The sequence below is a fragment of the Loxodonta africana genome, chromosome 7 (genome assembly GCF_030014295.1).
Source record: "Loxodonta africana isolate mLoxAfr1 chromosome 7, mLoxAfr1.hap2, whole genome shotgun sequence".
Taxonomy (NCBI): Eukaryota; Metazoa; Chordata; class Mammalia; order Proboscidea; family Elephantidae; genus Loxodonta; species Loxodonta africana.
This window is the reverse complement of record NC_087348.1, coordinates 15,675,685-15,688,785: the sequence shown is the minus strand read 5'-3', so window position 1 is coordinate 15,688,785 and position 13,101 is coordinate 15,675,685. Positions and strand designations below refer to the sequence as shown.

At 40.2% G+C, this 13,101-nt stretch overlaps 1 protein-coding gene across 1 annotated transcript; it reads right to left on the bottom strand.

Moving 5' to 3' along the window:
- Nucleotides 1-47: 47 nt before the first annotated feature.
- LOC100663176 (olfactory receptor 10V1-like) lies at nt 48-9,831 on the bottom strand. Its single transcript, XM_010599210.3, has 2 exons — nt 8,194-9,831; nt 48-242 (listed from the first exon to the last, which is right to left on the bottom strand). The coding sequence occupies exons 1-2, from the start codon at nt 9,121-9,123 to the stop codon at nt 48-50; spliced, it is 1,125 nt and encodes a 374-aa protein (XP_010597512.3). The 5' UTR covers nt 9,124-9,831.
- Between the last annotated feature and the right edge of the window lie 3,270 nt (nt 9,832-13,101).

Here is a 13,101-nt window from a genome sequence, read left to right as displayed (position 1 = left end):
ATTACCCGCAGAATCAACAGCAGCCCAGGGCTGTGATTTATGTGGTTTCAAGTGATGACTGCCCCGTTTTGTAAAAAGCCGAAGGCATGTTCCGGCGGTTGAATTAGGGTGGTATTTTTAGGCGCCGGGCGCTTCGGGCACGTGGAGAACCGCAGAGGGCAGCCCCGCCGTTTCCCTTCCCGGTGGGACGACAGCAAGGTCATGGAGGCCGAGGAGCCTGGGGGCGCCGCTGGGTGACACCGCTCCGTTAGAGGATCAAGTCCAGAAAAGACTTTGTCCGGGTTATAAGCCTTGGCACCCAGCTTCCAAAGTCTGGTGGCTGCTTACTGCTCTTTAATCCCGTTTGTCTTTACTGAACCATCTCTTTCCTCGTAAAGGACTAAACTTGCACGACTGGGAATTAATTCTTGTGCGTTTCGCAACCCTTTTCTCAACTCCTTTCTCTGGGTGTCTCTTAAAATGCAGCCTCGCCTAGGAGTGGCGTATAGTAAATTCCTCACTTGTTAGTGTGACCGGATTAATCAGCCTGAGTATGGGGAACGTTGCATTTGGGAATAGTAGTTCAGGGTGAGAATCAATGCTTTGATACTGGCTAAGAGATTTTGGGCAAGTTAATCTGAACTTCTCTGTGCCTTAGTTTCTTTGATTGTAAAATGGGTATAATTATACCTGTTTGTTGGATGGAGTAAGTGATTCGATGACACAATGATTGAACCTACTACTACTAATAATGGTTGAAGCCTGCCTGGCATTCTGCTAGGTGCTCTACATAGTCCTTATCTCATTGAATCCTTATGTCAACCCCATGAGGTACATACTATTATTTTGTTCATTCTATAAATGAGAAAACTGAGGATTAGAGAGGTTCAGTAATTTGCCCCAGGTCACCCAGTGGCTAAGTAGGTAGAGGTAGCCTGGGTCTCTCTGATTCCAAAAGCCCAATCTCTCGATCACTGTGTCAGGATAAAAGCAAATGTTTACCTGGGCCAGGCCTGAACCTTAAGAAGTGCAAGCAGGCCTGGGATAGCATGATAATTGGTTTTCAAGCATGCATAGAACTTTACAAAATTTCGTGTACTGGGTAACAGCATGTCTCAACAGTTAACACCGAAATGGTAGACTAGGAGATAGTATACTATGGCCGATAGGTCGAATCTGGGCAGCTGCCTGTTTTAATAAATAAAGTTTTACTGAAATTCAGCTGCACTCATTTATTCACATACTGTTTTTGCCTGCTTTAGTGCTACAATGGCAGAATTGAGTACTTACAATGAGGATTATATTGCCTGCAAAGCTGAAAATATTTATTATCTGGCTCTTTGCAAAAAAGCTTTCTGATTCTTGATATTGCACACCATATTTTCTCATTATTATATTAAAAATAGGTTAGGAAAAAAAACCTATACTTTCAGAAATTAAAAAATTAAAATAAAACCTCTAATTCATGGACCAATTAAGACAACACAATAGAAAGTCAAAAATACTTAGAAATGAATGATAAATGCAACATGCCAAAACTTTTAGGATATAGGTAAAGCAGCTTATATAAGAAATTAGAGAAGCCTGAAAATAAGAACTATAGGATAAACCCAAGGAAAGAAAGAATGAAGATAAAAGCAGAAATTAAGAAAATAGGAAACAAGATATAGAGAAGATCAACAAAAATTCCTGTTTCCTCTCATGAAACACCTGTCTATAAGGAGATTATAAGATCCCCTTTCGTTGTTGTTAGTTGCCATCCAGTCCCGACTCATAGGGACCCTGTGTGTAACAGAAGGAAACATTGCCTGGTCCTGTGCCATCCTCAGTGGTAGAGATGTTGAAGCCCATTGTTGCAGCCACTGTATCAACTTATCTCATTAAGAATCTTCCTCTTTTTCACTGACCCTCTACTAAGCATGATGTCCACCTCCAAGGGTTGGTCCCTCCTGATAACACACCCAAAGCAAGTGAGACCGAATCTCTCGCTTCTCACTTCTAAGGAGCATTCTGGCTGTGCTTCTTCGAAGATAGATTTATTTTTTCTGCCAGTCCATGGTATATTCAGTATTCTTCGCCAACACTGTAACTCAGAGTCGTCAGTTCTTCAGTCTTCTTTATTCATTGTCCAGCTTTCACGTGCGTATGAGGCAATTGAAAATATCATAGCTTGAGTCAGGTGCACCTTGGTCCTCAAAGTGACATTTTTGCTTTTTAACACTTTCGAGAGGTCATTTGCAGATTTGCCAATCCAATCTATTGTTTGATTTCTTGTCTTTTGCCTCCGTGGACGTTGATTATTGATTCAAGTAAAATGACATCCTTGACAACTTCAGTATTTCTTCGTTTATCGTGATGTTACTTATTGGTCCAGTTGTGAGGATTTTTGTTTTCTTTATGTTGAGATGTAATCCATACTGAAGGCTATAGTTTTTCATCTTCATCAATAAGTGCTTGAAGTCCTCTTCACTTTCAACAAGCAAGTTTATGTTATCTGCATATTACATGTTGTTAACAAGTCTCCCTCCAATCCTGATGCCGAGTTCTTCTTCATATAATCAACAAAAATTCCCATTTTTTCTCTAAGACACTGGTCTGTGAGGGAGATTATGGGATTCCCTTGAAGAGAATAATTTTTTTGAGTGGTTTACTGGGCTTTTATAAGATGGAGAAGGCACTAGTTCTTTTCACAAGAGATTCTTTAGAAATAAAGTATGGCTCTGCTGAGAGTATCCCTTGAGTGGGTGGAAGAAGAGAGCTGTCTCCTAAACTCCAGGTTGGTGGAAGAGGCTTTTGATAACTGAGAGAGGCCATCTATTAGAGAAAACCACTACACCAGGCTTTATTTGGCATCATTCTGTCCTTTCCCCAGAAGCTGTAAATAACCCATTGTGTTATTTACAGGCTCTGTGAATTCTTGTGAGACTAGTTTCAAATGATAATAATTTTTATTAAGTAACATACATCTCTAAATAGTGATTCTCAAACTTTAGGATGCCTCTGAATCACCAAGAGGGCTTGTTAAAACACAAACTGCTAGATGCCACCCCCAGAGCTTCGCATTCAGGTGATGCTGATGCTGCTGGGTCCAGTACTATGAGAACCATTGCTCTGAAAGCATTGCCTGTGAGTGCTTGCAGAGGGCTACAGAGAAGGAGAAGAAGAGTTCTGGAGCGGCCGCTGGGTCATTTTTCATGTAACCAAGAAATCTGTGGTGAACCTTCCAGAAGGTAATGGGGACCCTTGGTGCGATAGATGTTAGGACAAAAAGGATTACCCAAATAATGAAAATCGAAATTTACAAAACATAGCTTGTGATGGATTAAACATGGCCTCAAATGCTTTGACAGTACTGCCCTTAAGAGGTGCGTTCTGTGAGCCCTTCTCCTTGAATCTGAACTGGACTTTGACCGATGAAGGATGGGAGAAGTGATGCCATGCCACTTCTGGATCTAGTCTTTAAGAAGATTGGCAGTGTAAGTCCATACAAGATACTCAGTTATCTTGCTGCAAGGATCATAAAGGCCCTGAGACTATACAGAGAAGGAGAACTGCCCAGCAGAATCTAATTTACCAACAACTCTGGTCAAGACAGCAGGCATCTGAGTGAAGCTGTCTTGGACTCTCCATACCAGCTAAGCTGCCAACTGACTATTGAGTGACCCCATTTGACACCAAGCACAGCAGAAGAATTACTCATCCAAGCCTTGCCCAAATTCCTGACGCACAAAATGTGATTTTCAACAACAAAATCTGGAGTAATTTATTACTCAGGAATAGATGACTGGAACAAGTCTGTTTAGAAAAATTATACAAAACTTGGAAATGAGGGGGAAAAAGATTATTGTGTACTCTCTTTCAATGTCATAACAAGAGCATTACCTGACAAGCCTGCCTAAGGATCATTTGAAGTTCCAGGGGAAGGGAACTGTGTTTGACTTACTATTTGCTGTTGAGGAGGTCTCAGACTCTGTAAAGTTCCATGTTAACTTATAGAAGGTTGACATGTTGCAAATTACTTTTTTCAGTAGAGATAATTTCATCTTGGTAGAAAAGATAATCCCAAAGGGGCCAGTTTTATTGCCCTGCAGGACATTAGTCATTTAACTTTTGAGTCTTACTGGAGCATTTTTTGACTCATTGTGTATATAGTTCATAGTTTCTTATATCTTCTTTTGAACCAGCTTTGCCATCCTGCTGGTTCTCTCGTTGATGAGTTAAATGAATGTTTGGCATATGCTCACAGTATATTTGAATAAGAGTCATGTTTTTAACTTTTTGAAAATTATACTTTGGTAAAGTATTGTTTACATTAAAGTTTTTTTTTTTTTTTTGAAGAGGACTCAATTCAATTTGATTAATATTTGTTGAGAATCTATTATATAAAATGTCATGAACAAGGCCCAGGTAGTTTACTGGATATGAGCTAAGTCCCGAACTGTGGTATATTAGCTTCCTATTGCTGCTGTAACAAATTACCACAAATCTACTAGCTTAAAACAACACAAATTTATTCTCATAGTTCTGGAGGTCGGAAGTCTCAAATGGGCCACAGGGCTGCATTCCTTCTAGAGGCTTAAGAGCAGAATTCTATTCCTTGCCTTTTCTAGTTTCTAGAGGCTGTCTAAGGAGCCCTGATGGTGCAATAGTTAAGCACTTGGATGCTTATGGCAAGGTTGGGGGTCTAAACCCACAAGTGGCTATGCAGGAGAAAAGTCCTGGCGATCTGCTCCCATAAAGATTACAGCCTAGGAAACCCTATTGGACAGTTTTACTCTGTCATATAGGGTTGAAATTGACTCATTGATACACAACAATAGAGGCTGTTTGCATTCCTTGGCTTGTGGTTCCATCCTCCACCATCAAAGCGAGCAGAGCAGAGTAGCATCTTCCAATCTTGCTTGCTCTCTGCATCTTTTGTCATTTGTTTTTCTCTTATCTTCCTCTTATACTTTTGTGTTTACCTCGGGCTTACCCAGATAATCCAGGATTATCTCCCATCTAAAGATCCCTAGGAAACCCTGGTGGCATAGTGGTTAAGTGCTACGGCTGCTAACCAAAGGGCTGGCAGTTCAAATCTGCCAGGTGCTCCTTGGAAACTCTACGGGGCAGTTCTACTCTGTCCTATAGGGTCGCTATGAGTTGGAATCAACTTGACGGCACTGGGTTTGTTTTTTTTTTTTTTTTGTAAAGATCCTTAACCATATCTGCAAAGTCCTCTTTGTCATGTAACGTTAAATAGTTCCAGGATCTAGGGATTAGGACGAGGATATCTTTGGGGGGCCATTTCAGTCTACCAGATGTGATATGTGCAAATCATTGTTGTTTGCCACTGAGTGGATTCCCACTCATGGCAAGCCCACGTGTGCAGAGTAGAACTACCCCCTAGGGTTTTCAAGACTGTGACTTTTTGGAATAAAAATGGAAAAATCACAAAGAAGAAATTGGAATACTAAATTACATAATGATAACAAAAATGTAATAACACATATTACACATAAAATCATTAACAAACTATCAAAATATTTTCCACATGTGTTACAGAGAAAGTGTTGAAATAAAACACAGAGGCATAAAAGTAAATCTTAAAATTCTTGAAACACTTCAGAAAAATCCACAAAAATAATTTACAAAAGGCTGTGAAATACGTAAAAAGATAAAACCAAAACCAAACCCACTGCCAACTCATCTCCATAAATGTAAATTAAGACAAATAGGTGCCATTGTAAAACTATCAAATTGACAAAGAGTAGTAGAGTCAATTCTGACTCATCTCCATAAATGTAAATTAAGACAAATAGGTGCCATTGTAAAACTATCAAATTGACAGAGTAGTCGGATGGCACCGGGTTTTGAGGAGAGAAGGAAGGAAGGACGGAAGGAAGAAGGAAAAAAGGAACCCAGCATTGGTGATGACATTATGAGGTGAATACTTTTGTAAATACTTTGTGTGAGTATAAATAAGTTGCCTTTCTGGAATGCAGTTTAGTAATGTGTTATCTAGGGGTCTAAAATATTTTAACCCTAAGGAAGTAATCAGAGTTATACACAATGAATTATATGCAAGGATATTTATCACAGTGATACTTACAATAGTGAAAAATTGGTAGCCATCTGAATGTCAATAAAGAGAAATAGATACATCATGGCAAAATTATGTTTTAGAAGGTTACAGGTTAGAGAATGAAGCAGGATATAAAGGCTCTTCATGATATACATAATGAATAAAGACCCAAATCCTATCTGAGGTTCCTTTTTTTTTTCCCTAAATTTTATTTATTTTGTTGTTGTTGGGCATATACACAGCCACACACACACCAATTCAACAGTTTCTACATGTACAATTTAGTGACATTGATTACGTTCTTCAAGTTGTGCAACCATTCTCACCCTCCTTTTCTGAGTTGTTTCTCCCTCATTAACATAAACTCACTGCCATCTAAGGTTTCTATCTACTCTTTTGAGTTACTGTTGTCACTTCAATCCCACATAGCCCTTAAAAGAGCATAGTGTTAGGAAAGAAAAAAAAAAAAAAGCATAATGCTCAAGGCAGGCGTTTTTCACTAGTTAAGTTAAGATGACTTCAGGGAATATTTTTGGTTAAGCTTTGAAGATTATCTCAGGGCAATAGTTTCATGGGTTCATCCACCCCCCCCATGGCTCCACAAAGTCTAGAGTTCATGAGAATTTGAAATTCTGTTCTGAAATTTTCCCCCTTTTGATCAGAATTCTTCTATGGAATCTTTGATCAAATGTTCAGTAATGGTAGCTGGACACCATACAGTTTTTCTGGTTTTATGGCAAAGGAGGCAGCTGTTCATGGAGGCAATTAGCCACACATTCCATATCCTTCTCCTATTCCTGACTCTCCTTCCTTTGTTGTTCCAGGTAAATAGAGACCAAAGGTACCTTGGATGATCACGTTTAAGTCTTTAAGACCCGAGGCACCACTGCACAACAAACTAGGAGGTAGAGCAGAAGTACTAAACATGTTATTAGGCCAATTAACTGGGATGTCCCATGAAACCATGACCCTAAACCTCCAAACCAAGATACCAAATCCCAGGAGGTGTTGATAGTACATAAGCAGCCTCAGCAGCTATCCTTTTTTTTTTTTCTGTAATTCTTATAAGGAAAAAAAACAAAACCCATTGCCCTCGAGTTGACTCTGACTCATAGTGACCCCATAGGACAGAGTAGAACTGCCTCATAGAGTTTCCAAGGAGCACCTGGTGGATTTGAACTGCTAACCTTTTGGTTAGCAGCCATACCTCTTAACCACTATGCCACCAGGTTTTCCATTTGAGGGTCCTTTTAATTGGTGGGATTACAGGTGATTTTTTAAAACTTTTTTTTCTGTCTAATTTTATGTTTCCCAATTTTTCTATAATGGATGTGTACTATACTTATAAATGTAGAAATGTTATTATTTATAAAAAATAGAAACATAATATGATAGGTTGGCAGAATGGGGAAAGGATGTTCTCATACCAATTCTGCCATACAATCGTTAATCTTTCACCCCTTCTTGAAATTTCCCATAATGAATGAGAACAAAATGGTGTAAAGACCTTGTTTTTGTTTTTGAAGCATCACCAATTACGCTTTTTAAAATGCCAGTTTATACCAGATATTTGTGCATTATAGTTTTACAACTTCTCAAAACTGGTCGGTATGATAAACATTTCCCAAGACTCAGTCAATAAAGGGAAGAAAAATAAGAGTTTCTGGGTGGAAACATGAAGAAGCATTAGAGCTCTTAGAGGGGACCTCTTTTGATTATTCTACAAGTATTTATTGAATGCCCAGTATGTGCAAAGATATAGTGTTGTGTGGAGACATCAAAAAAAAAAAAAAAAGGAAAGTTCTTTGCCATCACCTGAATGAATTCATTAATTCGATAAATATGTACTGATTGTTCACATTGGCTCTAGGCACTGGGGATGGATCAGTGAACAAAACGGAAAAAAATACCTGTCCATCAGGAGTTCACTCTCTCTTATTTTAAATGATAATATTCACCTTTCAGGAACTTACACTATAATTGGGAGCTAGAAATAGGAATTTGGGCTTGATGAGGTAGAAAATCCAATCCCCTACTTGTTTAGATCATTTAATCCTCGAGTTTATCATTTTCCAAAGAATTATTTCCTGCCATTTACATGAATCCAGAAACTTCCACATTTCCTAGATCAATACATGGCTTTTAAGTACCTTATTTAGTGCATCTTTCAGCTCCTTGTTCCTCATACTGTAGATTAAAGGATTCAAGATGGGTGTAACAAAGGTGTAGACAACAGAAACTACACGTCCCATTTCTGGGTTGTAGCTAGAGCTCGGGCGTAAATAGATAAGGCTGCAACAGCCATATTGAAGGAGAACCACAGTCAGATGAGAAGAGCAAGTAGAGAAGGCCTTATGTCGTCCCTCTGCCGAGCGGATCTTCAAAATGGTAGCCACAATGAAGATGTATGAGATGGAGATGAGGGAAAAGGGGATGGTAAGGATGATGACACTGGTGATGAAGATCATGGCTTCTGGCATTTGAGTATCTCCACATGCCAACCGCAAAACAGGGAGTACATCACAGTAGAAGTGAGTGATTCTATTGTGGCCACAAAATGGCAGATGGAAAATAAAAAGTGTCAGTAATAACGCTAGAATGAAACCCAGAACCAGGGCTCCCACAGCCAGTTGGGCACACAGCAGCCATCTCATGACGAGGCTGTAAGACAAGGGATCCTGAATAGCGACAAACCGATCATAAGCCATGATTCCCAAGAGGATACAGTCAGCACTGCCCAGAAAGACAAAGAAGAATATCTGTGTGCCACAGCCAGTGAAAGAGATGGGTATTTTCCCCATAGCCAGGAGGTTGACCAAGGCCAGAGGGGCAACAGTAGAAGAGTAAAAGATTTCCAGAACTGCCAGATTGGCCAGAAAGAAATACATGGGGATGTGCAGGGAACGCACAGCCCAGATAGTAAGGAAGATTGTGGCATTACCAATGAGGCTGCCAATATACATTAACAGGAAACTCACATAAATAAACATCTGTACCTCCAGGATGGGTGAAAATGGCTGAAAGTGGAACTGGATCTCTCCAGTTTGGTTTTCATCCCTCATAAAACCACATTGGCACATTGGATTTTTCTAGGACAAAAGAGAAAATACGTTAGGAAAGAAAATGCTGCGTCTTTAGAATGGAGGTGATGGCAATGTTTTACCACCTATAACTTTTATAATTATAGAGATGAATTTATGCTTTGCAAGCCACCCCCTATTCTACCTTGTGTTTTTCACTCACGTTTTCAAGAGCATTGGCTAGAGTTAACTATAGTCTACGACACTGAGTAAGAGCCAAGTAAATTTGCCCTGTGTGGCAATCGAGCTGAGGACTTTGACTTCATTTTTGTTTTGCAAGAATCAGCTGAACTAATAACCCCTGACCTTCTAAATCTGAACATTTCCTAGCAATAATCTATTGGCCATCAAATATGAAGTCACAATGATCGGGCTTCCATGCCTGTTTTATGCATTAGGGTCACATTGTCCTATACAAAGAGTCCTCCTTCACTTTTCTTTGAAGGGTTGCCTTCCTAGAAAAAGGGATCAGCTTGTGCCAGTTCTGCAGCACTAAGCATGATGACTTCATTACTGGTTTGTGGTTGCAGAGTTAGCTCTTAGCCTCTAGTATACTGACCCTTAACTGTAGCCACAACCTCTTCACACCTTGTATAACTTTTCCCTATGCTCCTAACCAAGAGTTAAGAGAAGTACAGCAGTTTTATAAACAACAAAAATATAGACTTCTAGCTTTGGACAGTTCATAAATTCCTCTCCTTTTCACAATCGCACAATACATACTTTCATGTGTGTGGTAGAGTAATAAGTAGAATGTCTTGAAAACTTTTCTAAAATGATTATTTTACTTTTCTGGTATTTGGCTTTATATATGTCTTGTTTTCTTATAATATTCTGCAGGGCAAGGACAATATCTTATTCCTTCCCCTCTAGTGCCTAGAATAAGCTAAAATCAAACCAGTTACCTTCGAGTCCATTCCAATATGGAATGTGTGTCAGAGCAGAACTGTGCTCCATAGGGTTTTTGAAGCTGATTTTTCAGAAGCAGATCGCTAGTCCTTTCTTTCGAGGTGCCTTTGGCTGGCACTTAATCATTTGTGCCACCTAGAGACTGGTCAATAAATGTTTTTGAATGAATGAATAAATGAATAGATCTCTTTCACAATCAGACTAGGCTTTCATTTAGGCAGAGTACATGGTCTTGTAGAGAATAACCTAAGGGTTCACGGGAGGAAAACATCCCTTTTACAGGCCTGGTATAACTTCATACCTTTGTATTAAGAAAACATGGTTGCTGAAATTTTACCCATCTTATTAGTACGTATTAGGTCCCTAGGTAGCGCAAACTGTTTTCACTGGACTACAGGTACTTGGTGGTGCTATGGTTAAGAGCTCAGCTACTAACCAAAATGTCAGCAGTTCCAATTCACCAGCTGTTCCTTGAAAACCCTATGGGTCAGTTCTACTCTGTCCTATAGGATTACTATTAGTCAGAATCGACTTGATGGCGATGGCTTTTTTTTTTTTTTACTAGCCTAAAGGTTAGCAGTTTGAACCCATCCAGTGGCGTTGTGGAAGAAAGACCCAACGATCTGCTTCCATAAAGGTTACGGCCAAGAAAACCCTATGGAGCAGTTCTACTCTGTTACACACAGGGTTGCCATGAGTCGGAATTGACTGGATGGCAGTGGGTTTGGTTTTGACTTTAAATAATTTAGTACTCAAATGGCACACTGGTTTCCTGTATGAGGAAAATATCTCCTCTCTCCATCTCCTTGAATCTCTGCTTGGAGGAGATCAGGCTGATGAGTATTCCTGTCTGGGCACCGCTCAGCTTGGGGCCTCACACTGAAAGGCACCGGGCACTGAATGCAGAGCATTCTCTGGACTGTTGGGGGCAGAGCAGGCTAGAGCAGACCCTCCAACCAGAATGCTGTTACAGATGCTTCTGTTAACACTCCCCCTACCCAGCAGTCACTAGGTAGAAAGTCACTCAAAGTCTCATGTGTTTTGTTAATTACAGTTTGGAACCAGGTCAGGCCCATTCTTTTTCTTTTTAACATTTTATTGTGCTTTAGGTGAAAGTTTTCAGAGCAAATTAATTTCCCATTCAATAATTTATATACAAATTGTTCCGTGACATCGAGCGCAACCCCTGCAATGTGTCAGCACTCTCCTCCTTTCCACCCCAGGTTCCCCATTACCATTCGTGTGGTTTTCTTGCTCCTTCCTGCCTTCTCCTCTTTGCTTTTGGGCAGGTATTGCCCATTTGGTCTCCTATACTTACTTGATTGTTCTAAGGAGCATGGTCCTCACTGGTTTTATTGTTTATTTTATAGGCCTGTCTAATATATGGCTGAAAGGCAAACTTCAGGAGTGACTTCAGTTCTGAGTTAGAAGGATGTCTGGGGGGCCATAGTCTCAGGGCTTTCTCCAGTCTCTGCCAGACCAGTGAGTCTGATCTTTTTTTGTGTGAAATTGAATTTTGTTCTACATTTTTCTCCTTATCTGGGACCCTCTGTTGTGATCCCGGTCAGAGCTGTTGGTGGTGGTGGCTGGGCACCATCTAGTTCTTTTGGTCTCAGGCTAGTAGTGCTGTGGTTCATGCGGTCCATTAGTCCATTGAACTAATTGCTTCCTGTGTCTTTGGTTTTCTTTATTCTTCTTTGCTCTGGATGGGATGATACCACTAGTTGTATCTGAGATGGCTGCTTTCAATCTTTTAAGACCCCAGACGCTACTCACAAAGTAGGATTTAGAACATTTTCTTTATGAGCTATGTTATACCAATTGACCTAGATGTCCCCTGAGACCATGGTCCCCAGCCTTCAGTCCCAGCAACTTGGTTCTGTGAGGTGTTTTATTGTGTCTAGGAAGCTTCTATGACTGTGCCCCTGGTGTGCTCTATTATATATGTAAATATAAATGCTGCATATACAAATATGTACGTAATCAGGCCCATTCTTATAAGTAGGATTTGAAGGGTCCTATAAAGGCCCTCATTCATAAAAATAAAAATTTTCTTTTTGTAAAACGAAAATGTACCTAGCTAATATGAAAATGGGAGCTAGGATGGGTGGGGGTAGACAGTGTAAATTTAGAGGATCAGAAATAATACTATTGTATCTTTCAATAGCACCTTACCTGATTTTATTTATCAGACTCAGTTCAGCTTCTCTGTTAGGCCTTGGAAAGAGAGGAAACTTTAGAGCACTGTGCATATGAGGGAGCCCTGGTGGCACGGTGGTTACGAGCTTGACTGCTAACCAAAAGGTTGGCAGTTCAAATCCACCAGCTGCTCCCGGGAAACCTCATAGGGCAGTTCCACTCTGTCTTATAGTGTTGCTATGAGTGGAATTGACTTGACAGCAATGGGCTTGGTTTGGGTTGGTAGATGCATATGGGATTGGTGCAAATGGTTAAGCACTTGACTACTAACTGACAAGTTGGCAGTTCAAACTCACCCTGAGGCACCTTGGAAGAAATGACTGGTGATCCGCTTCTGAAAGCTCACAGCCTTAAAAACTCCATGAAGCAGTTCTACTCCGCAAGGTGTGGGGTTACCATGAGTCGGAATCTACTCAATGGCAACTGGTACTGGTGGCGCATGTGGGAAGAGAGAATAATATGACCCGGGCAAAAACCTTGGAGAGCTACTGGATGTCCAGTAACTAAAGGACAATTTATTATACACCACTTCATACTTTTTAAATGTATTTATGATCCACCGTCTCATTTAGTTTTCTTGAGGTGTTCAGCAGGTGGGAAGATAGATATTAATATCTCTATTTTGTAGTAGAGGCACAGAGAGGTTAATTAACTTACCTATTATCTCACAGTGATTTAGGGGTGGAAGACAGGCTGGAATTTAGATGTTCTGGCCCTCAGCAATGATTACATAAACCTCATCTTGTTTCTTGTTACAGGACTACGGATCAACATCGTCCCATCACTAACACTCCCAATAAACTCAGGACAAACCAGCAAATGGCTCCCCCCAGGCAGGGGTTCTCATGGACATGAAAAAACAATCTTAAT